This window comes from Benincasa hispida, chromosome 9, assembly GCF_027475165.1.
Source record: "Benincasa hispida cultivar pf3 chromosome 9, pf3_genome.v1.1, whole genome shotgun sequence".
NCBI lineage: Eukaryota > Viridiplantae > Streptophyta > Magnoliopsida > Cucurbitales > Cucurbitaceae > Benincasa > Benincasa hispida.
In genome coordinates this window covers 67,404,538-67,431,890 of record NC_143486.1, presented here as the reverse complement: position 1 = coordinate 67,431,890, position 27,353 = coordinate 67,404,538, and the positions used below count along the sequence as shown (strand labels likewise).

General features: G+C 37.0%; 2 protein-coding genes, 1 long non-coding RNA gene, 1 other non-coding gene and 1 pseudogene across 7 annotated transcripts; 1 reads left to right on the top strand and 4 right to left on the bottom strand.

Moving 5' to 3' along the window:
• Positions 1-4,323: 4,323 nt before the first annotated feature.
• Positions 4,324-9,337, bottom strand: LOC120087016 (uncharacterized). Of its 4 annotated transcripts, none has more exons than XM_090317739.1 (8): positions 9,082-9,337; positions 8,846-8,942; positions 6,463-6,503; positions 6,277-6,375; positions 6,136-6,192; positions 5,922-5,985; positions 5,605-5,814; positions 4,324-5,145 (listed from the first exon to the last, which is right to left on the bottom strand). In XM_090317739.1, exons 3-8 carry the CDS (start codon positions 6,492-6,494, stop codon positions 4,624-4,626), a joined length of 984 nt encoding a protein of 327 aa, XP_090173865.1. In that variant the 5' UTR covers positions 6,495-6,503; positions 8,846-8,942; positions 9,082-9,337; the 3' UTR covers positions 4,324-4,623. The 4 variants fall into 4 exon arrangements, with proteins under 4 accessions (XP_090173865.1, XP_090173864.1, XP_038899788.2 ...); XM_090317738.1 differs by having other exon boundaries at positions 8,861-8,942; XM_039043860.2 differs by having other exon boundaries at positions 8,846-9,276.
• A 294-nt stretch (positions 9,338-9,631) lies between these two features.
• Positions 9,632-11,159, top strand: LQY1 (DnaJ/Hsp40 cysteine-rich domain superfamily protein). Its single transcript, XM_039043861.2, has 5 exons — positions 9,632-9,790; positions 9,915-9,998; positions 10,090-10,141; positions 10,567-10,723; positions 10,846-11,159. The coding sequence occupies exons 1-5, from the start codon at positions 9,632-9,634 to the stop codon at positions 10,865-10,867; spliced, it is 474 nt and encodes a 157-aa protein (XP_038899789.1). The 3' UTR covers positions 10,868-11,159.
• A 575-nt stretch (positions 11,160-11,734) lies between these two features.
• On the bottom strand, positions 11,735-13,002 carry LOC150034020 (uncharacterized; annotated as a pseudogene).
• Positions 13,003-16,159: 3,157 nt separating this feature from the next.
• On the bottom strand, positions 16,160-16,573 carry LOC120087019 (uncharacterized). The gene is made up of 2 exons (XR_005484404.2): positions 16,441-16,573; positions 16,160-16,324 (listed from the first exon to the last, which is right to left on the bottom strand). It is a non-coding gene; the product is annotated as an uncharacterized LOC120087019 (long non-coding RNA).
• Positions 16,574-23,861: 7,288 nt separating this feature from the next.
• Positions 23,862-23,965, bottom strand: LOC120087361 (small nucleolar RNA R71). The gene has a single exon (XR_005484499.2). It is a non-coding gene; the product is annotated as a small nucleolar RNA R71 (small nucleolar RNA).
• Positions 23,966-27,353: the final 3,388 nt, after the last annotated feature.

The window sequence follows — 27,353 nt, the reverse complement described above, 5'->3', positions numbered from 1 at the left end:
TCGCTCGAAATGCTCTCGCTGATCTCGCTCTCTCCTACGATCTCTCTCTCTCCAGTGTCACTCTCTCCCACAATCTCGCTCTCTCCAGTGTCGCTCTCTCCCATGATTTCGCTCTCTTCAGTGTCACTCTCTCTTACGAAATCACTTCCATTACCGGCACATAAAAAGAAGCCTTTACAGATCTAACGCATCTAAATATGCTAAGCACTTGACAAACCCAAAAGATGTCAAATACACCAGCACATCGTAACAATTAAAACAAAGCTACAAACCCTAATTTCCTAAATCAGGAATAAGTCTTGATGAAATCCAATAGGTTGATTTAGGTGAAAGAAACTATAAGTTCTTTTTCTCGTCTCCGGCAGCAAAGCATCATTCCTTCTTCAGTTGTTAAACGAATCGAATTCGATTCTCAATTTAAGTTCCTAGTGAAGTTGGTAGGGTATCACCATGAAGTTGGTAGAATCTCGCTAGTAATGGCTTGGTATCGCTGGTAATGGCCTGATATCACTAGTAATGGCTTGGTATCGCCGGTAAAGGCCTGATCTCGCTGGTAATGGCCTGGTATCGCTAGTAATGGTTTGGTATCGCTAATAATGGCCTGATCCCCTTAGTAATGGCTTGGTATCGCTGGTAAAGGCATGATATCGCTAGTAATGCCTTGGTATCGCTAGTAATGGCTTGGTATCGCTGATAATGGCCTGAATTCCTTTGTAATGGCTTGGTATCGCTGGTAAAGGTCTGATCTCGCTAGTAATGGCCTGGTATCGCTGATAATGGCTTGGTATCGCTGGTAATGGCTTGATCTCGCTAGTAAGGCTATCTTCCAATACGTTGGCTCTCCAAAATTTCTTCCATCTAAGTTCAAATTCATATTCCATTCAAATTGGAATTAAAATCAACTGTTATTCCAAATCTCAGTCTAAAGTTTCTAATCCAAATTTTTATTCTAAATTCAAGCCAGCCAAATCGAGTGAGATAAGTGTCAAATCCGTCCCAAATTAAAATTTGGCCATATCCCAAATTTTATCAATATTCGAATGGTTAACTTTGATATTGAATTATGAATAAAATGCCGAATCAAAATTTGGTTATATTTTAAATTTTATCTCAAATTTAAATCAACCTTAGTTTCTATACTCATTTCCAAGTAAAATTGAGCATATCCCAAATTTTTATCTCAAACCAAAATTGATCAAGATTCAATTTCACCCCAAATTCTATTCCGAATTCGAATTAAATTAAATTTGCAATCAAAGTGGAACATAAATTCTACTTTAGTTCAAATTAAAGTTTACTTAGTGAACGTGTGTCAAACGAACAAGATTTCAAATCAAAATTTTGAGCTAAATTCTCATATTTTGATCATGATGATGCATCAAATTAAAAGAGTCAAAAAATCATACTTTGATCTCAAATTACATTTTTTTTCGAGATTCATCCACCCATATACGTGCATAAATCTCGAAAAGGGGTATTTGTTGAATGAGAAATTTTGACCAATCACAAGTCACCACGTCATTTGCAAAATTAACGACGAATTTCTAAATCATGGACTTTGGGTCCAATTAGAAGTTAACATATGTCCCGAATTGAATCGAAGACAAGTTTCGATGACGTCACGGAGATGAATCAGATGAGATTAAATTGGTCCAATTTGATATTACTATTTGGGCTTAAAGTCCAAACTACAAAAAAAAGTTAAATTGGACCCAAATTCCAAATCAGGTCCAAAACCAACTAATTGGGCCCAAGGATCAGGTCCATGGACCAACCAAGCCCACGACGCCCACTTGAGAACTCTATAAATAGAGAAGTTCTCTTCATTTGTAAAGGCAACATTTTCTACACTCAGAAGACCTAGAGAGAATTCACTAACAAGCAGAGGACTCCTAAAGTTGTACTCCTATAAGGTAGAAGACCTTTGAAGATACAAATACTCTTCCAAGACTTCTACTTCAAGCTTCCAAGAGTCTTGAAGCTGCACTCCTATAAGGCAGAAGACATTTGAAGACACAAATACTATTCCAAGACTTCTACTTCAAGCTTCCAAGACTCCTAAAGCTGCACTCCTATAAGGCAGAAGACCTTTGAAGATACAAATACTCTTCCAAGACTTCTACTTCAAACTTCCAAGACTCCTGAAGCTGCACTCCTATAAGGCAGAAGACCTTTGAAGACACAAATACTCTTCCAAGACTTCTACTTCAAGCTTCCAAGACTCCTGAAACTGCACTCCTATAAGGCAGAAGACCTTTGAAGACACAAATACTCCTCCAAGACTTCTACTCCAAGCTTCCAAGACTTCTACTTCAAGAACGTTCGGTGCTTTCCTTCTCCAAGTCAAGCATATTCACCCAACTGAGAGAGAATCAGAGGATCAAGTATTAGAGATCGAATCGCATCAAATCAACTCCAACATCAACACCAACTCAAGTTCAACTCCACGAAACATGTTTCTCCGGAAATCTCGTGTGAACAATCATTATTTTATTTAATAAGACACATTATTTAATTTATTTTTAAATTACATTTTTGTAACAAACTATCCAAAAACTACAATTTTTGCATTCAAATGTGTCAAATAATGTCAAAAATCACGTATAAAAACAAAAATACTAACTTGATTAACGTCCTCATAAACATTATGTAATAAAAATACAAGATGAAAAAAGAAACCCAACTTTTTAATTATGGATACTAATATAGATTTTTAATACAAATTATGGATATTGGTTATAGATATAGATTATTGGTTTTGATTACGAAGATTGATACTAATACCAATATTAATTATCGATACGAAGACTGGTACAAATTATCGACAATGATACTAATATAAATATGGGAATGGATCTAGATAAAATGGGTAAATAATAAAAAATTAGTAAAAAAGATGGTTTACATCCCACATAAATAATCAAAGATAATTTGATTGATGAACATCTCCTCCGCAATTAGATTATGAATTTTGTTGTGTGGTCTACACCTCATTATGATATAATTAACTAAATCTCATTTTTTTATATTATCATTAATTGATTACGTTTAAGGTGAACTATGAAAAATAAAGAATAAACCCCCCAACTATAACACTCATAATATTGTGCTTATTCCAAATTTTGAATCATTTCAAAATATTGATCAAAATGGTTCTACTAGATATTACTCTAACAAATAAATCTCTCTCTCTCTTTAAGAATTTTATAATGACGCTATTATATTTCATACCTACTAAATATTTAGTCCTCATTCAATAATCATTTAGTTTTTTATTATAAACACCACTACTTATTATTTGCATGTTTTACTATCTACTATCTACTATTTAAAACATTTTAAAAATCAAGCAAAAGTTTGAAAACTAAAAAGATAGTTTAAAGAGATTAGCTTTTGTTTATTATATTTAGTTCAAATTTCAAATATACTTTTAAGGAATAAAAAAAATAAGAACAAAATTATGAACAAACAAACCAAATTTTAAAAAATAAAAAATGAAAACCAAATAGATTATCAAACTAGATATTTAGTTAACTATTTTTATAATTTTTTTTATTCAACAATTTGCTAGGGTGAAAATTCGAACATTTTTATCACTTAGATTTTATTGTCTTAATTAGTTAAATTATGTTTAACTAATTGCAACAATTAATTGATCTTCGATGATTGATTAGCGGGGTAGGTGGCTGCAACGTCTATAATAATCTCACCTAGCATTCAAAACCATAATTTTCCAACTGAAAATGAATAGGTTAATAATAAAATCTCAGCAGCAACAAAGTCCAAAATTTTCGCTAACGTGACTATGGGATGTGATTAGGAAAGTTATATTAAATCCCAAAAAGTTTTCTCAAGTTTTCCCACTCGTTTCTTTCATAAGATAAGATATCCCACTCTGTAATGGACCATCCCTCAACAACTTAATAATTATTTGGTTAAGTTTCGCTTCTTTTTTTTTTAATTTAAAAATAGGGTGACATAACTATTCTCATATTTTGTTGTACGAGAACCATTTGATTGAGATTTTGTACGAGAACCATTTGATTGAGATTAACTTTATTTAACTAAATTACTTCATTAATTAATTGGTGGAGCCAATCGGTTTGATAGTTTATGCCTGAATTATATCCAACAACTTTTCAATTACTTTCAACAAACCTTTTTATCCATCTATCAAGGAATAATTAAAAAACATCTAAAGGAAACTTAAAAAGGAGCCTTGTCAATTAGAATTCAATTAAATGGTTGAACAGAGAATTCTCAAGAATCTCACTTCTAAGAAAAGATTTGAACTAAACAAATCTTTTGTGCAAAAAAAAGCACTTTTGGACAGAGGCCTGAATTCAGGGCTATATCAACAATTTATCCAACCGATAGCCAAAGTAGGTGTTTTTTATGCCAACATTGTAATCATGCCATGGAATTTTGACAAGTACTGCAAGATATACCAAGTACTATCACTAGACCGACCATCGGTTACCGTCCAAAAAATAAAATCGAAATAGAAACAACAAATTTACATGAATGCCAGGATCAGCAATTCAGTACTGATCAATTGTTCCATCTCCTGTTGTTCTAAGGGGCTAAGAAGAAAACTGAGATTTAGAAACACTGTGCCGCTTTTCAATGGTTAGCACCTGAACGGGTCTTTCTCAATCTTGCACGAGTTACTTTTGTGGGTTCTTCCATGACGGTTTCTTTTGGGGGAGGATTTCTGTTATCGTTTACTACTGGTGGCATTGATTCGATTGACATTGGCTCGACTTCGGATGGTGAAGAGTGGCTGCTGCTGGCTGGTTCAGATGCTGCAGCAACTGCTTTTTGAGCATTAAGAACTTCGATTGAGGTTGATGGTTTCAAGCCTTTGGGAGTATTAGGAGCTTCCAATGAAGTTGATGGTTTCAAACCTTTTGGAGTATTAGGAACCTCGACTACGGTTGTTGGTTTTGACACTTTCTGAGTATTGGGAACTTCAAATGTGGATTTTAGTTTTGAAACTTGTGGTGCACCCACCTCTTCAGCTACATCTTTTTGTTGTTGGCTTGAAGATGGAGATGATGGAGGTTCAATTCGCACTTGATTTGACGTGGTTGCTGAGCGTTTCGGTGCAACATTGTCTGGTGGAACCCTTGCCCCTTGCTGTCGCTGCAGGTTTAGAAAAATAAGTCGGAGATAGGTGCCATGAATGTCACGATACGTATGCTAAAAATTCAGCCATATGCACTGAATAAACAAATATGTTTTATGCATGTAATGAAAGCGATTCTTTACATTGCATTCCCATTTCTCCACTTCCACTAGATTCCAAAGAAAAAGAAAAATATCAAGTCAAAGCAGGCATGTATTGCTGAAAAATCATTCAACACATTTCAGAATCTGAGAATAAGATGATAAAATCAATACATGCTCGCAAATCCCTGGGGTCTAGGTGAAACTTCCAATGCCTACCGTCAAATAGAATAGGTTAAACTAACACACAACACCATTGCAGTAGCAGTACAACTTTTTCCATGCCACTTGATGTAATACCATTTCAGAACCAAAAGATGAAGAATTTTAAGACAATCCTGACTCGACTAAACTTATCTACAAGACTACAAATACCTGAGACTGCCGAGGCCTTGCTGTTGATTGTGCAGCAACATACTGCAAGATCTCATATATCCTTGTCTGACCATAGCTTGCAGCTCTCTGCCAGTAGATAACAGCAATATCTCCAGCTCTCGTCCTTAGTTCCAACAAATTTCGGTCAATATCTGTCTCATGCTTTGCTACATATGGTCTAAAGAAGGAATCATACACATAAGTTGTTCCCTGAAAAATGAAAAGTTATCAGCGAGAAGATAAGTGGTTATAAAAAGACGGTAGTCCAGGGATGGGAAGAAAGAGAAAAGGCTAAGCTCCAGATTCTGATTCCTTACCTTTGTTTTAGGGTACCAGAGATATATAAAGAATGCCAGTTTAGCTTCACTATACATTGGAACCCTGCACAAATGAACCCCCCAAAAAAAAGAAAATTAATATTAACACTTTACAATTCACAATTCACAAGGGCAGCTAAACAACGGAGTTCTAGACCAAACATTTTAAACAAAAAAGGGGCATCCTAACAATATCATCTACATCAACCCCTACCATGAAATGAATGCATCCCCAATCCTCTCACAAACTGTCAAAACAGCCACTAATATCCTGAAACCAAAAGGAAAACCAATAAATCTTGATACTCAAGATTATATTAAAGACAATCAAAGCAAAAGCAATTTGATTGCGTACCAGTATTGGCACCAAAAGCGAAGTTGCTCAATCTCTGGCTTATTCATCTCAACAGTTTTGTAGCACTCATAAGCAGGATAAGCATAGCCAAAAATCATCCTGTCAACAGATTGAAAAAATATATATGAATATGCAAGGATAGTTTGTATTCTATAGTTATGCAAGCAAATAATCAAGTGGACTTACACGAGTCCTCTGGTAAGAAAGGAGCCAATCATCTTGAATACCTAACAAAATTTAGACATCAGTTACGGGTAAATTAGAAGCATCATAGATAGATTTCAATGAAGCTAATAATGAGAAAAATGTCTGTTCATATAATAAGTAGGAGATCACAATGAGTAATAAGGAATAAAAAAATTGAAGAGATAAATATAAATAATTGCTGTTTGTCGCACAAGGAACGGTTGATGTATGTTCCTCCGCTTCTATAGAAACTAAAAAATCAAGTAACTAAACCGAATTGCAAGACAGCACAAAGCGAAAAAGCATAGACAGCACCACAACTTTCCTCGATAAAAAATTCATAGCAACACTAGACACATTACCGCACATCCTTCACACACAATTTTTAACCACGTTTCTCGTATCACATAAACAGGCTAAAAATGTGAATAAGCAATCAAGACAAACTAAAAAGCTTAAAATGAGAAGATAAATCCGGCCGATACAATGCGTAAAAAATGCTGTATGCCTTCGCAATTAGCAGGCCATTGCAAACCAAATGCAGCGTTTCTAACATCCGCACAATGAAATCGCAACTTAATTTCATCAATGGCGATCGAACAAGAAACTCTAGGAAAACAGTGCTCGAAACTTCAAATTTAGGGAATAACAAAGCGTCATGAGCATCTGCCAAACAACCACAACAGTATCCGAATTCCAAACAATAAAGTAAAATTCTCAGTATAAGACCAGTAAGACAAGGGGGAAAAAAACAAAACAAAACAAGAATAAGATAGCCAGGGAGACCTAATATACAAAACATCAGGCATCTCAACCGAGCAATCCGAAGACTAAAGCTGAATGCCAGAAATAACGAAAAACATAACAAGACCTTAGGTCGAAGAAATGAAATGCGAGAGAGATATAAGTTCCTAATAATTGTTACCTTGAGACAAAATCAAAGAATCAACCAATACAACGAAAATCAAAAGTCGGAAAAGTTCGCTCAGAAGCAGCCGAAAGAAGAGAATGGAAAACTGACAGTACGAGATCGACGGCGGAGAGAAAAATCGGCGATCGGCGCCGCCAAAATGCCTCAGCGGACCGTTGGAGGAGCAAAGGAAGAGATAAAGATGGAGAGACGAAAGGGAGACGAGAGAGAGCGTGCAGTCAAATGAAAGCGTTTGAAGTCCTTAAGCCAATTTGTGGATTTGGCTTGGTGAACTGCATTTCGCTAATGAACCCCGTTTTTGAGTTCCATAAAAGTCGTATTAAAATAGACGGATGCCTTGGAATCTGTGAACACAAGGACAATAATGGTATAAATTTCATCCCTTAATCACCGTCCAATTCGAATCAAACGGCTCTCTTGTTTCTGCTTCTCTAGTATCACGGAACCGGAGCGTATGTTCCTTTTTCTATTTATTTATATATTTATTTTTCTCTCTACTTTATTACGTGGAAAACGATTTGAATGACAACCATCCTCTCACCCGCAGGTGATGTAGCGGCGTCAACCACAATAGAAATTTTACCGTTTATCCGCCGTTTTCATAATTTAATTAATAAACCCTTAAAAGAAATCTTAAGTTTTATTTTCAATGTCATTACTGGGATTTTATTACTGAAATTGGTAAATAATACTGAAATAGAACACAGTTTTCACCGACATTTTGAATGTGACCGACAAGCCTCACTGTAGGGTGAACGAATCAGTGCTTCTGAGCAAAATGAAGAATCAGTTTAGCGAATTATTGAGTATTAAAAAAGTATATGCAGACATGATATGGATAACATAACGCGATGGAGAGACAGAATGTTTTTATAATATCACTCAACGTCCCCAGAGAAGATCGATATTAATAAAGGAATCCGAATAATTAACATTTCTGAGTTCCGACCCCTCTTATTTTAAATAATTAACATTTAGGGACCCAGGAAAAGACAATATTTTTTCAACTTTTCCGTTGCTCCCAACCCCAGGAGGTATAGGAAAATTGCATGCCCCATGACTTGAAACAAAAAAAAGAATCTAACCATCTTCACAAGATCCGATGCTTAGAAGAGGGCACGTGACAAGGAGGCTTTTATGGGCCCATATTTTCTACTTATACGTAGGATTTTGTAGGGCCTGAGTCTCTGAAAATTGGGCCATATTACATGACCTCAGCCTTTGCTCTCTTTTCCAATTAGTCTATACAATTGAATAAAATTCAGAATGTCAGGAAATTTTAAGAGACATTTGTATACTTTATTCTCCTACTGTCACATATAATGCTCTATTAATGAGCCAGGCAGGATCAAATAATTGGACTTTGACGTGAATTATTAGAGGAGTAATTTCTGGGCCCAATGAATTTAAAGGAAGCAACTCTCAAAACTTAAACTTGCATTCAAAGCTTACATTTAGGAAACATACTATATAGTTGGAGGGTTGCTTTGCTTCTGAATTTCTGTCCCGGTCGGCTGGCTGGACGTCGGTTCTGTAGTAAAGAAAAGAGCTAGAAAAGAAATGGCATTTACCTTTAGAATTGTGTGTTTGTGTAATCCATAAGAAAGTTAAAGAGTAAGAAATAAAGGGGTAATGAAGAGAAGAGGTGGTGCAATTGGAAAAGGAAAAAGAGGGAGTGGGGACCTTACCTTGAGGATAGAATGTGTTAAAAGTGAGAGAGAGAGAGAGAGAGAGAGAGAGTGGTGGTGGGGAGGGCACCATATGACTTGGATTTCACGTTTGATGGAAGCTGCAGTGGGCAACAAGTTCTTCTCTTCTCACACATGTGCCTCTAATAATATCGTCTTTTGGTTGCTGCTTTGTCACTTTCATTTTCTCTAGTCAGGAGTCAGGACCCCTCATATTTTGGGCTTATAGAACTTGGGCCATCGGAAGCCTGCTGGGCTTTTGGGCTACATGGGCTGAGCAAGGACAGCCCAAAGTAGCAATGTTTGTTTTTTTTTTTTTTTTTGGTGATGTCAGGCAGTTGGATGAGTGGTGGGTCTGTAGTAGAGCTGAGGCAGCCAATAATAACGGATATCCAAATCCTGGAATGCGTGGTGAAGCTTTGTAGCTTTGAAACAAACCACAGCCTCAACCTCAAGTGTTTCTTTAGGAATTAGGACTGAGACTGACTTTCTTTTTCTCTCCGATTCGGAGTTTTCGGAAGCAAAGGATTCGAGTCCAAGGAATTCAGAAATGACAGTAGCACCTTCGGTTTCCCGCCTCCACTCTCCATTTCTGTATTGTCCTCTCAAGCCAACTTCATCTACCTCTCTATCTGTCACATTCTCTAGAAATCAACGATCACCAGCAACATATCCACGCATCAGAGCAATAGATCTTGATCAAAACACGGTTTCTTATTCATCTACTCTCATGATTTTTCATTCAAATAGTATTTGGCTAAGTTATTCTTTCCCCAATTTTTCCATGCTTGTAAAGGAAGTGAAATTGAAGAAAGAAGTAAATTTCGTTTCAGGTGGTGGCACTTTCAGTTGGGCTGGTGAGTGTTGCAGTTGGAATAGGCATTCCAGTCTTCTACGAAACCCAAATTGATAATGCTGTAAGAGTTATTCTCCTGTTCTTCAAGTTTGTGCCTAATAAACTGTGTTTTCATTCATTTCCAGCTCATAATCCATGTGTTTATGTTGTAGGCAAAGCGTGAAAATACTCAGCCCTGCTTTCCCTGCAGTGGTTCGGGAGCACGTAAGTTAATTTCACTGTTTCAGAATTCACCTTTTTTTTCATGAAATGATTTCAGGAAGAAGGTCTCCATCATTCTAAATTGTAACCTTACAAGTTTGCAACAGGATAAGATTGTATGACTTAAATTTGTGTAGTCACATTTGATACATATGTTTATTCACATGAAATCTCGAGTTTGTTAACCTCACTCACAAACTATAATCCATTGCTTACTCTATAAAATTCTGGGCGCTTTTCAATTCCAAATTATGTAAATTTAACCCTTAAAATGCAGTAAATAAAATATGCAATGTGATTATCAAGAAAGGAGCTCTTCCTAGGACGAAATGCATATTCATATTTACTATTTAGAAACAAATGGATAGCAAGAGGGTTGTATCATGAACTTACAAAGCCTTGGTTGGAAATGAATAATTCGTCCACAGAGAGATGCAGATTTTGCATGGGAACTGGCAATGTGACTGTAGAACTTGGTGGAGATGAAAAAGAAGTCTCCCGGTGTATTAACTGTGATGGTGCTGGCACATTGACATGCACAACATGTCAGGGCTCTGGAATTCAACCTCGATACCTAGATCGCAGGTATGTTTTCTTTTATAAATCTTTTGTTTCATTTTATTTTCTCCTCTGGTACTCAGAACTTGCCTGAAAATCTAGCCATGAAGACCAAGAAGTTGACGATGTTTACATTTTCCTTTGAACAGAGAATTCAAAGATGATGATTGAAGCCCAGCAACATCACCAATTCCGATTTTGCATTCAATTTGATGCCTTGAAACTGGCTTGAAACTTGTTGGTTCCATTGAATCGAAGAGCTTGGTAACTTCCACCAAGCACTTCTTTTTGGTAACTTTTTTCGTGCATTCTTCTAATGTATATCTGTGGTTAATACAAACAACATCGTAAGAGGAGAGAAGAATTGACTGTACTATCCCAAGATTATGAATTCATCTCCATTGACTCAGTGAACTGGAGGATCAAACTCAATCTGATAATCACAAGCACTTCTTTTTGGTAACTTATTCCGTGCATTCTTCTAATGTATGTCTGTGGTTAATAATACAAACTACATTGTAAGAGGAGAGAAAAACTAACTGTACTAACCCAAGATTATGACTTCATCTCTATTCACTGTCAGTGAAATTGGGGATCAAACTCAATATGATAATCACTAGCTAGTAGTGGCAACAGGTGCAAGTGGGTCTCATCTTTTAGGCACAAGCAGAAGACAACTCAATTACCACATCATCTCTCGTTAAAAGTCTTGCAACCATATCAGCTTTTCTGAACTCGGAGAGTCACTAAAAAAATCCGTATAATTAATTGCGAACTCCGTGAATTCAGATCCAAGCCTAACCATGCAGAGGCAGATAAATCACAGGCAAGGATATACATTACCATAGTGAAGCTATCAAACGACCAGCAACATTTGTAATTAAGACATTTCGAGGAAATAAATTTGAAGGCACTGCATTATGGGCATCTAAAACAATGAATTTGGAAAAATAAAAATTTCCCTGGTAACTATGCTTCGCTGCTGCCACCAAAACATTTGCCATTCATTAGGCCCCATGATCATACAAAGAGAAATAATGCAAGCTGAAAACCGAAAGGCATACTTGATTCCATGCAAAAGCTAGTTCATTGGGGTAAGGTATAGAGGCAAATGGACCCGTATTTACACTTAAAATGTTGCAGCAAAAAAGCCATCCAGTTTAATATGAGGTGGTTTTACAGTTACGACACTTTTCTTCCAACCACCTCAAACGTATTGGGTTCCCTTTAGTGAAATGAATGTCTCCCTAAAATTTGGATCCTCAAAGAGATCCAAGGCAGCAAAATACAGCCGGTTGTTATCATTGCTTTCAATCTCATCCAGGGCACCTATGCAATTAGTTGTACTGAATCTGTCTTCAGTAGGCATTCTTTCAGCTGTTCTCTCTAAGGAAGCTTCTAACAAGTGTAACAGAGCTTATGTAATTATGAGATGGATTTCTTGTTCTATACTGCTTTGACCTATGGATGGATGTGCTTCTATTGTCGCTTCTTCTTTCTCTACCACGGTCTTCATCATTTTTCCATTTCTCTCTACCACGGCCTTCATCATTTTTCCGGAAGATAACAAATTACCATGCTTAGTTTTAGTTAATGGGTTTCAGGAGACATGGTTCAGCCCATCAGGACATGAATTTATGACTAATCTATTCATTCCAGCAGGTCTGTCCAGTTGTTTCGTAGAGGCTGGATTGTTCATACTTCCCACCGGCAGCTGATTCTGTGAATACTGTGCACAGCTGCTCATATATGGGACAGTCCTCAACTTTGATTATCTCAGACCGATGCTGGGTCTATGGAAAGAATCTATCAGAATATTAAGAGAGAACTAATAAAGCTTACGAAAGGAAAGCAATTTACTCCGAGTTCTTCCCCTGGATCAAACCCAACACTACATAAATGATGGATCATCAGTTGTGAAGCCGACAAGACATCCAAATGCTTCCTCAACTGATTGTTGTTGGAAGTTGAGATCAGTTTGTTCATTGAATTCATCGCGAATGTGATTTCCTGTTTTCTCATCAAACACTGTGTTTTGTTCATCTCTGTTGAATGTACCTGACAAACCAGAACTGCAAATATCTTGTCCAGAGATGCCGTCAACTTTGTCCTTGCACATTCTTGTTTAAGTTGCAGATTGGCATCACTACCCATCTACCATGAAAGACTCAGCTGCACTCTTAAAAATTAAAAGACAAGATAAAACATCATGAGTTATGGCGAGTTTAATCATCTCTCTGATAGGTAACATCAAATTACAAGACTGTGAAGTATAAAAGTCAGGCAACATGAATCCATATTGTTCTAAGAAATGAATAGTCCAAAGCCAATCGAAATCAGATTTTCTTGTTTATGAGAAGGCTGCGACTTTTATATCACTAGATATAGATATATCATAAACGTGAGAAATTAATATATTGAGGGTAGCAGCCACATCAGCCTCATGTTTCTGCAGCCATGCTACAGAAGAAGGCAGATATCAAAAACAAAAAAATATACATACATACATATATATATATATATATATAAAAAGAGGACAACGACAACAACAAGATGAAATGGCATGGGACAACCAACTTAGTTTTATAAATAATTTATGTAAAGTATATCACCAAAGTATAATATTAATTAACAGAATCAAAAGGTTACAATAATCGGAAGCAATGTACATAAGAATTCAATATGCCCCCATACTTTCTCCTGAAAAATAATTATCCTGGAATTAATTTCTTCTTACAAAATTTAATACAAAAAAAGGAGCAATCTTGTAGATGTTATCGTGCCAACTGCAACTGCAAGTAAGCCAAAACAGTATGAAGTACAAAACCAACATTTTAAACAAGATTTTCAAAATAATCTAGGATCCATTACCAAACATTCATTTTAACAATGTGGCAACTGATGTAAAACAGTGGACTTTAAACAGCACACCAGAAAAGATCCTGATCCACTAATGGTAATGTAAGACGGATCTGATAATTAACTTGTCATTTTTTGATTAATCAATAGGCTGAAGATAAAAGACCATCATCTGCCATACTTACCATCAACCAAGGAACTTGTCTTTCTAACACATACAAGACCAGATATTATACATGAGTGGCACATGCTGAAGACACCAAAATTAATCGAAATCCGAAGAAATTAATAGACTTCAGAGCTATCTTTGATCTAGTTCCTCAAAGCTCGTGACTGAAGAATATTTATCTAAATGAAAAACACCAAAAGGTAATGTAGATCATTGACAGACTAAAATGTCGAACAGATGGTTCTATCTTCATATTGTGCATAATGCAGACTATAACATTAATTCAGAGAAACGGGTGGTAATAGAAGTTCTATAAATGAAACAAGATTTAACGAGCCTTCTTTTTGGTATAAGGTGAAATTTTTAAGCGAATCTAACACATAATACACACAACTCAAGAAAGATGTAGTAACAAGATAATTGATAAGTGGAATAAATTAATATAAGACACTAAGAGCAAGGATAGAGAAAAACAGAGGTTGGTAACACAATTCGGTGTAATGTCACCTACTCTGGGGGTTGTATGCCCGATGAAAAGAAAATTCACTATATTTGAGTTGAGCGATTACAACGAAATACTTATCTGACAGACTCCCTCTTCAGCGCCTCATGTAAAGCCGACTTTTCAATTTTGATTAAGGCTCTCCCTAAGTTTGAGCTTCTCTCACTTTCACAAATAAGCTTCTCTCAAGCTTTGAATGAGATCCCCTTATTACAACACGCAAGCTTATTTCAAGCTTTGAATGATGATCCCTTCATTACAATATCAACAACTCACCCCGTGTTCTCACCTACTCCCTAAGTGGTTTTCTATACTCAACCAAACTAGTGTAAAATATGACTGACAATGCCCTCAAAAGTGAGATACACAAAGTTCATGAACAGTGCATAAGGATTAAGTTTGATAATCCCACAAAACCCTAACTACACACTCATTATTTTCAAAAGGGCTGACCCTAAAAATAAACAAGATCCCACAATATATATGGCTCGGCCTTGGAAAAATCTTCAAGGAAGGAAAAAATATTCTTTGTAAAAATAGGAAAGCAAGTCGGCAAAATTTGCACTACACGTATCAACAAATAAGGAAAAAATCTCCAGGCAAAATCTGCACGACATGGAACTTGTTGCTTGACATAGTACAAGATATGTTACAAAACATGTTGCTCAAGTTTTTCCCGTAACAAAATAAATCAATCATACTGCATAAGCAAAAGGGAAGAAAACCAAAAAGAATTGACCATAGAATTGCACATACTTTGCTGTAAGTTAAAAAAAAACAATAATGATGATAATAAAAAAGATGTCCAAAAAAGAGTTTAAAAAAAGAATTAAAATAATTATATTGGTAAAATCACCGTGGAGTAAATGTTTTCTCCAGCACCACTGAAACCTGCTGAGAATATAAATATAATAAACAATCAAACCAGCCTATACGGCTTAACCAGAAACAAACTTGCACTATGCAATGCGTAATATAGTGTCTTGCCTCTATTTTTAGCAGGCCTTTTGACATCAAATACCATGTTTTTAGCTTTATGCACAATAAAGACAACTTAGATTTATCAAAGGCAGTTAATCAGCAATATAATGCCCAAACTAGAAATTCAGGGGACAACAGTGTACTAAACACATCTGCCTGACAAGCATGAGAAAGTAGCATCCAAATTCCAAACAATAGAGTTAAATCTTCATATATTATTCGTCAAATACTAGCAAGACCAAGAAACAATAAGAACCAACACAGGAGAACTAATAATACGACAAGGGAAAAAAATGAAGACTAGAAATAAGCTCCTTGCCAGGAAATAAAGGAAAACAAGTTAGAAGAAGATAGCGTTCAAGCAAGAAATTGAAGACAAGATCAATGCCTATTCAATGTTATCTTGAATCGAATACAAAGAAACGCCAATGACAAGAAAATCAAAGTTAGTCAGAAAATGTTGCTCAGGGGTAGCCGATGGAAGTGAAAAATATTTAGGAGATGAGGAAGAGAGGAGAGTCTAGTGGGGGGTTTTGAAATTCTTTAGTCCAATTGTGATTTGTGCATTTGCTTGTGTTACAAGCAATTGAGAGAAGAAGATCTTGAATGAATCTATTCCCTCAGAGAGCTCAGTTTTGTAGAGCTTGTACAAGAGTTCAGTAAAATAATGTGATAACTAAAAGTAAGAGAAAATTACAAGAAAAGTAACTCTAATAGCTTGATTAAGTCCGTTTTGCCGCTATAAAACGTTTTCAGGTTCCAAGAAGCCGAATGATTATAGAAATGAAGCCCAAGCGCCAAGCGGCGCCATGGAACTAATGCTGACAAGGGCGAAAATGGCGTGGAATTAAGCTCTCAACAATCGTCCAATTCGTAACAAATGATTCTACTGTTCGGCGTTTTCAGAATTACAAAAGCTTCAATATGAGGGAAGAAAAAGAAATCCAAAACATTTGAATCCGTAATCGTCATGGAATAAAGCAAATCGGCCTCAGTCTGAACACAGTCCAGACAGAAGCACGGACACCATAACACGATGAAGATGAAAAATTAAAAGCATAATTCAAACTGATAGTTTGTCGCTTACATTCGTTGAGCAGCAAATGAAATCAACTCTCTTCGAATACATATGAAAACACAGAAGACAATGCAATCAATTGCAGATATAAATGAACCTCAGCATTGTATCACTGACTTGAATAACTAAACGCTGAAATTGGCGCGGGAACATACTGGAAAAGGGAAGCCGCGACGGCGATGCGGCGGGCAGGAAGTTCCTTTCCAAGTCTCCCGTCCTAGCAGAAATTTTAATTAAATCAAACACAAATCTTAATTTGTTCTTCGGGTTTTTTTTTTTTTTTTTTTTGGCTGGTTATTTAGGTTCTGAACGAGTTCACAATAATAAGGGGCTTATCAAGTACCACAGTTTTAGAAGTGGCGTAGCGCGAATTAAAATTTACGGTACTTACAACTTTGTAAATAAATAGTTGTTGTAAATTTCTTATATTCATCGTAGTTTTGTATAGTTAGTTACACACAACCGTTACTCGTATAAGTCTCTATATAAAAGGCTTTAGTCTTGTATTTAAAGTAAATGGAGTTATTTTTTTCATTCCTAATAAGAATGACTCCCATTATTCAACACATAATAGGTATCAGAGCATTTTTTTTCGAATTTTTGTTGATTTTTTGGTACACATTCTTTATTCTCTTGGTATTTGTAATTTAGATCGTCTTCAATCTTCGATCGATCTTCATCATGACTACACAAGAGAATACTGTGCCTACATCTTCCGTTGCTTCAGTTCCAGTTTCTACAGATCTTAAAGTGTAAATGAATCTATATCTTTTACATCATTCAATCGTTCCAACTACTAATCTTGTTTTCTCGACCACTTGCTGGATCGAGCAATTATTCCTCTTGGAGTAAGGCGATGCTTCTAGCTTTGTCCAGAAATAACAAATTAGGGTTTGTTACTAAAACAATCAAGAAACCTACAATAGAAGGTCATTTCTTATTAGCATGGCAATGCAAGAACGATGTGATTACTTCTTGGATCATAAACTTAATTTCAAAAGAAATCGTTGCAATGTGATTACACTGGAAATGTTAAAGAAATTTGGGACGAATTGAAGGAAAGATATAAACAATCCAACAGTCCTCAAGTTTATCGATTGAGGAAGGATCTCGTTACAACTATACAAGGTAATCTTTTAGTTGAAGCGTATTATGCTAAAATCACTGTAATCTGACAGGAACTTGTTGAATACCACCCTCTTAATGCATGTAGTTGCGGAGATTCAAGAAAAAACATGAGTTTCTCAATGTCGAATTTGTTATGACTTTTCTTATGGGTTTAATCGAGTCGTTTGCCCAGATACTTTTAATTGATCCTTTGCCTCCTATCAACAAGGTTTTATCTCTTATAATCCAAGAAGAACGACAATGATCCATATGCAATGTTTCAGCAATTGAAGCAGTATCTTTAATGGCCAGTTTTTTTATAATAAACGATCTAATACTGATCGATCTAAGAAGAAAGATGACAATATTCTATCTGTTCAAACTTGAAAGGATGGAATCCTAGTATAGCGTATGAATGCTTTTGTATTAATGAATTCTTTTTAGAACAAAACATAAAACTAGAGAAAACAATACAGAAGGAGGATAAACATGAATATTAAGCATGCTGTCAAAATTAATGGAGAGGAAGGGAAGAAAACTTACCTTTGAAGGTTCTCCTCTCCAATGATCAGAACTTGTCCTCATGAATACAACAACATCACTATTTCTTTTGGACACCACCACCAAGCCTTCCTTGGCTATTCTCGAGGTGAGAATCAAGACAAAGTTGTGGGCTCATCTATTTAATTTTGATGAGGGAATTGGGAGAAATACTTGAGAGAGTTACTGGGAGAAGGAGGAAGAATTTTGCAGAGAGAAAAATTTCATTGTGTTTTATGCATCATTCAAAACCTCCTTTGTTTCATGTATATAAGAGAGATGAGGAGAGTTATTTTCATAACTCCCTTCATCACATAAAATAACTTTTATATTATATCCAATATAATATAACTTATATAATATTATACCCAAGGGAGTTATTTTATCTTAATTATATTAAATTGATATAATTAAATAAATTTTATATTATATCCAATATAATATAACTTATAGTTTATATTATATCATATATAATATAACTTAACTTTATATCTCATATAATTTATAGTTTTAATATGAATCATATTCATATTAATTTTAACCTATAGTTTTATATGAACCTCATTTAATTAATATTTAAATCATATTCGAATATTTATCCCTCTCATTAAACTTCATATTATAGTGTATTCTTATATCTTATATTAATTACGTCTCATACAATTAGTTCCCTTTAATTAATTTGAACAAATCATTAATCCAAAATTAATTGATTCTCATTTAACCCTAATTGAGCTAGCAAGGGAACCTTATGGACCTACAGATTAGAAACTCTAATGATATGAGATTAATTAATTAAGCTCTTTAATTAAATTAATCAATATTCATTAACTGTCGGTTACTCCACTAAAGACTGACAGTTGCACTCTTCGCACTGAATATATATTTCAATATCCATTGGATATAACCAAGCAATGGTAAGTTGACCCTTCACAAATTTTCTTGTAACTACAGCTGGGTCAAAATTACCGTTTTACTCCTATAGTTACACCTAACTCCTTAAGTACCATCGATTCCTTTAATGAAAATTTAGTCATATTCCAACTATAACTAGATTCCTCTCTTGCCAGTGAGAGGATAAGACGCCTTATTGTTCAAGACCCTGAATAAACCCTTTAGGGAGTAATTTATCTACTTATCCTAACAATGAGAATGGATGAATTCCATCTTGTGTAGCTATGTTATCAGCTCCCCACTCGGACAAATCCCCAAAATGGTAGGCATATTGTCATACCCTCTTCTAGATTATCATCTGAACCGAGAAGGGATGTGAAGACAGTAGTTGTCAACCCTCTTATGACAACTACGGTCAAACCTATTCATGTGAACCTGTCTCTTAAGCACCTATTAAACCTTATTAGCAGTTTATAATCTCAATATCCTATCACAATCTCATAATCATTTCACTATACGTACGTACATACACACACACACACACACACATATATATATATTGCTAAACAATTACCATACATTAACAGATTCTGGAACTAAGTTTAATATAACTACAGTTTGACACAAATTTTACCCTTTTCTCCCATGATATGTACAGACGAAACTAGGGTCTAAACATAGTAAAGTGGACCACCTAAACTTCAAAATGCTTGGAAAAGATCTTGAGTTAAGACTGATTGACAGATCTTCTAGGCTTCGAGACGTTGACCGCTACCTGGGAAGATAAAACATTTAAAAGAATGAGCTTAAAATGTCCAATGAGTGACTATTTTAGGAAACATGTTTTCATACAAGAATAACATAAACATGCTTTTCATAAAACATTTAAAATTCCATTTACATGGTTTAAGGTTAAAGTTGGAAAAGTGAAAACATGGCATATAAACCCTTAAATGAAACTCATCATCATTTCCTCCAAAGCATCTCTACTCCTCTGCCTAAGCATGTGCAAGAGCCATTTTGCTCAATTTCTAACGACCTTAGTTGAGAGAGAGACATTTTTCTCGATCTTATCAATGTTGATAACATAGATCTTACATGCACATAGAACTAATTAAGATCCTACCTACCTTACCATACCTTCAGTAGCAAGGATCTCTATGTAACTGGATACCTTACCATACCTTCAGTACTAATGTCCAAGAGTAGGTTTTTCATACAAAGCATAAAACATTTTCCACGCAGGCTACCCACAAGGACCTAAAGCGAATTAGAGTAACTCACAATAACTTCATGATAATAGGAATATTCTAATAAGGAATATAACGAATGCCAAGATCACTCTCACAATATGGAAGGCACTCATCTGACCAAGCGATCTTAGCCTCACCAGTACTGTTCAACTTCCCCATCCAAAGATAGGGGCGAAGCAAATGATCAAAGTCAATGTCCTAGCATACTAATTCTTCATATGGGTGGTAACTCTTTCCATGAGAGACAAACAATCTGCATATGAAAGTCTTCTTGAAATAAAAGTCAAGTCAAGACAACAAATCGAGAAACCAACGAGAATCCCAAGAACGTTGAAAACTCTAAGCCTCACCGAGACACATACCAACACAAAATATCGAGTTTTTTCTATCATTAGCAACAAGACCAAACAACACCAAAACCTTCTTCAAAGTCTGCACAAAAGTCAACAAACCACAATCCTTAGCACTAAAGATCATCTTATTAGCAAATACAAAGATGAGTGAGTTAAATCTGATCACAATGGTAATGAAATAGAAAATATGAAGACAAATAATTCAACAAACGAGACAACATTTCCATGAAAACCACTTCAGTGGTTGTAACATTGGTACCATTAAACTTTCAATTACAAAATTAAATTTAGGTTGAATGAACGACGTCATTTTTAAGTTAGTGATAACTTTACAAATTATCAAATTGGGGACTAATGGAAAGTTTTGCCCTAAATAAACTTTTTCAAGGTCATTGAATTGAATATGTTAAGCTCATTGACGCCCAAGCAAAGGCCATTTATATTAAACTTAATGGCACAATTTTTTTCTTAATTAATCTTGAAAGGGCTTTCTATAATAGCCTATTTACAAAAAAATGTCTTAAATTCATTTTCATGAACAGTCTAATGGGCTACGATAATACTTAAAAATTAAGTTTAAAAGTCCATAATACCCCATTGAACCATTTAAGAATTAAAGGAAAAAATCATAAAAGAAAACAGATGTTTCTTCCTTAAAAAATCTAATAAAAAATCATATGAAAATCAAACCAGGAAAAAATCTTCAGTCGTGAATTTTGGGATCCTTTGCTCAATTCCTAAGTGATTTTTTTTATTTTTATTGTTCACTCAAACCCTCACATAGTGAATGAAGATCGATAAATCTATCACCATTCTTTTTCATTTTAATTTTCCTCTTCTTCCACTTATTGTTAGGTTTTCTAAATGGTTTTAGAATATTTTGCATGTATTAGGGATTTAAACCCCATAGGCGATGAAGTGAATGTTGTTGTTGGGCAATTTGTTATGCAAAATGCATGCGGTGAGTTGTGAGCTGATACCCTTGATTCTAGAGGGACCATTTTCCATAGTTGTAGGAAAAGATTGAGAATATGAACAGATTTTCAAATTTTAGACTTCTAAAGTAAAATCCAGTTTTTAAAACTCAATTCTTAAACTATGTTTGTCACGATTCTAGTGGAATTTTGGGGTTGATAGATCTAGGTAAGTACTATATATACTATACGGTAGAATATTAATGGTGATGACTTGTAGAAATACAAGTTATTGTGGCTCAAAAGTTGGAACAATTAGGGTCTTTAATGATAAAATCTCATCATTTTTAGAAGAAACGCATGGAATTACTCGAACACTATCAAACTCATGCAAAAGAATGTTTATTGCTAAAGTAATGCGACACTAACGCATGATATTGCAGGATCTCAATAAGAGGCTAATGCATGATTAAGAAAAGTGTCGCAGGCAAAGTCTAACGCATGGGTATGCGTCGGAGGGATTCAAAGCAAGGAAGATTCATTGATTCAGGCTGTTTATGTCAAATCACCACTTGCAAGCATGGGCACCTGCAGCGGACGGCGTCTGAAAAACATCTGAGTGTCAGGCAGCTGACCAGGGTATGGAATTTAATGTTGTCCATCATCAAGTTGGAGAAGACCGATGCCTATAAATAGAAGAAATCCCACCAGATGAAAGAGTTCGAAGTCCCTAGTTCTCAATTCTCAGTTTTAGCTTAGTCTTAGTTTTAGATCTTTAGAGCTGTGCTGTGGTGCCGAGAAGAACAAGAGGGAAGAGAACCACCACCATCGCCGATCAAGGAGCGGAGGAAATCGAGCTCAAGAGAGACACTTTTTCTAATTCTCCCACAAGTGGTTGTACACGACTAGAATTGAGCCAAAGAGGGCAAGAGATTGTACTCTACGACTTGACTCCTTCCATTTCATCTTACTTATCGCTTTCATCTTTTCATTTAATTAAGTATTGGTTTTGTAAAGACAATCAGTTTCTTTATAAATTCACATATTTGATCTATCATACTTTGTCATTGTTTATTTCTTGTTTATGTTGAATGCACCTATACTTCATGCAAAATTCCATTTCGAACGCTTAAGCCAACTAAATCAATTGGTAAAAGCATCTTTAGCTTAAACTATTCGAGAGAATAAGTAAGCCAACATCAAGTTAGAACGTTTAATACATCTAGAGATAGACGCACTGGTGTTTTATTGCATCATGTGTTTGGCGCATACATCCTAGAGATAGGTATTGTCTGATATTTGCATTGAGAAGTGTCGAATAGATTCTAACACATAAATGGAGATAAACAAGTCATCTCATTCGCATCATATTCTTGTTCGTGTACATCCAACTTAGATCGACGAATATCACTTGCATCAAACTCCATTTTCACACGACCCATCATTTTCTACTCGACCCGTTTGTATCTTCTTGCACACACACACAGTAGCTTAGTGTAAATAACTCATTTCTCCATACATTTAGGATATCCTTACAACAATTAAAACGCAAGGTCTGCGTTAGCTTTAATCTGAATCCCTGAGTTCGACCCTGGACTTACCAGGAACCTGAGTTGAATTTATACTTGGATCTGATTCAGGAAAACTTGAACGTCAATAGAGAAGTGCGTCCTGTTGCACATCACTAACGTATCAACGCGTTACTACGCATCATAAACGCATCAACATATCATTCATATTTACACTTATTTTTCCAATTATTTTATAGAATACATTCCTAAGCTCGAATCACGAAATCAGCGAACAAGTTTTTGGCACCGTTGTCGGGGATTCAGCAACAAAACTAACCAAAAATTTTGCTTGTATCTTTTGTAGGAACACTTCAGTTGAAGGAGTATTACGAGCTAAGCCGAAGCTTGTAAACATTTATGAGCAGGGAGAGCACTTCTGAACTTGTATACGACCCCAAAGTTGAAAGAACCTTCCAACGAAGAAATTGATCTAATCGTCGCCGTAGGTTAAGGCAACAACTGCTCAGACAACAAACCAGGCAACAACAAATGGCGGATGAACAAGCGAATCAAAACTTAGCTCAACAGCTAGCCTACGCTGCGTAAAATCCTATCATAATGGCAAACAGTAGTACACATCCCATGAGGGAGTATGCATCTCCTGGGTTGTATGATTTCTCACCAGGGATCATATACCCAATGCTAGATGGGACAAGATTTGAGATGAAATCTGTAATGTTACAAATGCTCCAAACAGCTAGACAATTTGGGGGTGCTCAGAGAGAAGACTCTCACGCCCACATGAAACGTTTCCTGGAGACGTGCAACTCATTTATGATTCCTGGAATCACCTCAGAAGCTATCAGGCTATCTTTATTCCCATATTCTCTGTGTGACTACGGAAAGAAATGGGTAAGTTCTTTGAAGCCTGTGAGATCACAACCTGGGAAAAGTTAGTGGAGAAATTCATGCAGAAATACTTTCCACCCACCATAAACACAAGGAAGCGGAGAGAGATCATGAACTTCTAGCAAGAAGAAGCTGAAACCTTGAGTGCCGCATGGGAACGTTTTAAGGGATTAGTCAAGAATTACCCCAATCATGGATTACCGTTAACCATCCAGATGGAGACTTTCTATGGCGGATTAAATAGAACGTCTCAAATGACAGCCGACGCAGCTGCAGCTGGTGGTATCATGGATAAATCTTATACTGAAGCTAAGAAAATATTGGACCGCATAGCCAAACATAATATGAAATGGATGGATGACACTTACGACGCAAGAGCAGAAAGAAAGAGGCGATCTCAGAATGTGAATTCTATTGACTCTAACGCAATAGCCACGCTCTCTGCACAAGTGGCTACTATGACAAACCTTTTGCAGAATATGTAACTAGGGAACGCATCAAACCAGCAAAAGGTAAATCAGGTAGAAACATTCGTACAACCTATGGTTACCTGTGTCGGCTGTGGAGATCCTCATTCCTACTGTGATTGCCCAGAAAATCCGCAATCGGTATGCTTTATTAAAAATAACCCATTCTCAAACACATATAATCACAGATGGAGGAACCATCTAAACTTCTCTTGGGCAGGTAATCAATAGAAGCCACACCACTCAGGGGTGAACCAGTAGCAGAGGCAAGGACCACCGCCTGGATTCCAGCCAATGCAGCAGCCGCACCAACAACCCTTTAATAGAGGAGGTCATGCGTCGAGTTCAACATCTCCGCTTGAAAACCTCTTAAAGGAGTATATCGCTCAGAACGACACATTGCTAAAAAGTCAGGCATCTTCCATCAGAACTCTGGAGATACAAGTGGGGTAGATTGCGAGTGAGTTGAAGAATCGGCAGCTTGGAGTCTTGCCCAGCAGCATGAAAACCCCAGGGAATACCAAAGGAGCAGTAGAGCTGACGCAGAAGAATGGCACAAGTACGTTCAAGGTAAATGATGGTGTAGAACGACAAAAGTCATTCTTCATATTACGCGAAGCCAACTAAGGCTTGCGTCAAAGCACCCCTGCGTTCACATCGACACATATTCCAGGGATGCTTCTCCTATCTTCATTTCTTTTGCATTATGTATTTTATCACTGCATTTGTGTTTACTCATTGTTTGCTTGTCTGCGTTAAGCTTTGAGTTGATTAATGAATGTTATTGCTTTCTTGTTTAAGAGTCTTATTTAACTTTTATATAAATAAAAAAAAAAGTTGTGTATAATCGGAAGAAGCTTAAGATGGGAATAAAACTGACGCATTGAACTTAAGCCAACGCATGGCCCAAACCAAAAGGACGCATCTCGAAAACACCAAACACTTGATTTCCTAGAAACCTTAGGCACGTCCTTTTGGCTTCTTAATAAATGCGGATGTCAGGCACCGTCTGACGTCACCATTCTCTCTCCTCAAACCTATAAAATGCGAAACCTTTTGATTTTCTTTTTTTTTTCCATCGTCTTCAAAGCCTTCTTCGAAAAAAACCTAGCGCCCGAAGCCTTCATCGCCGCTCGATCAAGCCTGTTACTCCGGTCATTCTTTGGTAGCAATGTCTTCAACATCCGACAGCCAAAACAATCAATGAGCTACGAAGGCATGTCGCCAGTAAGCTCCTTCTCATCTTCGTCTGCTTCAATGTCGCCTCCTCCAAACCTCGCCAAACTTGAAAACCCCTGTTCCGACCAAGCCTTCGCACAACAGGCCTTCCTCTACATCCCAGCGACCATCTCGGTCGAAACCCATCAAAACCACCACAAACCCAAAATCCTTTAAAACCCACCAAAAACCCAAAACCATCGCAAAATCTAAACCCAAAACTCCTACAAAACCGAGGCAGCAGCGCCCTTCCTTTGCGGCTGCCAAGAAACCTTACACCAAGCTCGCCTCACCATCGTTCATTCCAAATATTACTCTGATAGGTGCGACGCATGACCCTAGCCCCGTGTGCGTCCACCTCCCCCATTATCCATCCAACCCTTAGCCACCATTTACCCGATTGGAGCAGAAAGAGCCAACAACCCCTTCCGCCGCGGTCACCAATTATCATTTCATCTCCAGGGTCGCCGCATACCCCATCCGACACCCCACCCATCTCTCCATCGAGGCCCAGCTCTGATAGTCTTGCGTCAGAGCGAAACATCACGAAACTTGCGAAATTGGCTCGAAGAGACAAGCAAGAAGTCTTCGGAGCGATCTTGGCAAGTTTGAATCAGAGCCAAGAAGAAGAAGAACAAGTGATGCGTCCTGACCCAACCAATGCATCACTTGAAATCGATGAAGCGAAGCGCTATGCAATGATGCTTGAAGCAGAGTTGGAAGAAGAAGAAGAAGAGGAAGAAAGGGAAGTAGGCCTGGACGCGTCGCAACCTCGCCAATCTGACGTGAATGAAGGGCCATCAAAAGCAAAGAGAGTGATGAGAAAAAGAAAATTAATTTTGGAGGATGAAGAAGAGCAGTTCGTATCCGGTCCTGAGGGTGCAACGCATGAGAGCTGCTCAAGGTCTATAGCATTAGAGAAGGAATTGGAACAATATCAGCCCGCTAGGCAGGGGCGAAGGAAGTCAGCTTTCCAAAGAGAATTGGAAAATGAATTAAGGGAGCTGGCACGGGAAGCCAAAGCACATGAGGCGAGCAAACGCAAGGTAACTGAGCGTTACCTAAAAATACCACAGAGAAGAAGCGTCAGTTTAGGGACATTCTTACCGAAAAGGGCTTCTTCCCCGAATGCAACCCATTGTCGGCATACATAACCAAAACTGTGGAAGCAATGGGCTGGGGTCAGCTATGCGTTGGGCATACAAGAATTTGGCCCAACCTTGTTCGTCAATTTTACAATAGTGAGTTTGATATGGAGAGAAGTACGACATTCGTTGATGGCGTTTTGGTGTGTTTCTCAGCTGATAAGATTAATGAAGTGTTCAATATTACAAGTAACCCGGATGCAGAGGGCAACCACATCTTGGAACATCTGACTCCGAGCCAAGTAGAAGATGCGTTAAGAATAGTGACCAAACCTGGAAGCAAATGGTAAACATCAAGAAATGGAGTAAAGATCTTAGCTTCCAGGCATCTGAAATCAGACGCGAACTTGTGGTATTATTTGATTAAGAAAAGCATCATGCCTACAACGGATGGTGAGACATTGTCAAGAGAACGTGTCTTGGCCACTTACTATATCATGCAACACATTCCTCTAGACGTAGGGAGGATAATAAGGGACCAGATCAAAACCATTAAAGCCAAACCACGAGGACAACTTTATTTCCCTTGGCTGATTTGCGCGTTGTGCGAACGCGGGGGCATCCCTCTGGGGGAAATCGATGGTCTGATGGATATCAAGTTGATCAGGCGTCTGCTTCACGGTTCGCCGCACCAGCCTACCCTACCTCGCAAGGACGCAGCAGCCATACCTCGACCCTCCAAACACACCCCCAAAAGAAGACGCGTCCAGGTGATTGAACACAACGATGAAGCTTCGGAGAATGAAGATTACGAAGC

Bases quoted from the DNA above. Each gene is read 5' to 3' on its own strand.
- LOC120087016 (XM_039043860.2), bottom strand. From the start codon at position 9,154: ATGGTGCCCTCCCCACCACCACTCTCTCTCTCTCTCTCTCTCTCTCTC. The intron at 6,504-8,845 runs GTAAGCTTTGAA...AAATTTTGTTAG, and splicing joins ATATAGTATGTTTCCTAAAT to GTATTCAAGATGATTGGCTC. The intron at 6,193-6,276 runs GTACGCAATCAA...TTTTGGTTTCAG, and splicing joins CGCTTTTGGTGCCAATACTG to GATATTAGTGGCTGTTTTGA.
- LQY1 (XM_039043861.2), top strand. From the start codon at position 9,632: ATGACAGTAGCACCTTCGGTTTCCCGCCTCCACTCTCCATTTCTGTAT. The intron at 9,791-9,914 runs GTTTCTTATTCA...ATTTCGTTTCAG, and splicing joins TAGATCTTGATCAAAACACG to GTGGTGGCACTTTCAGTTGG. The intron at 10,142-10,566 runs GTAAGTTAATTT...ATTCGTCCACAG, and splicing joins CTGCAGTGGTTCGGGAGCAC to AGAGATGCAGATTTTGCATG.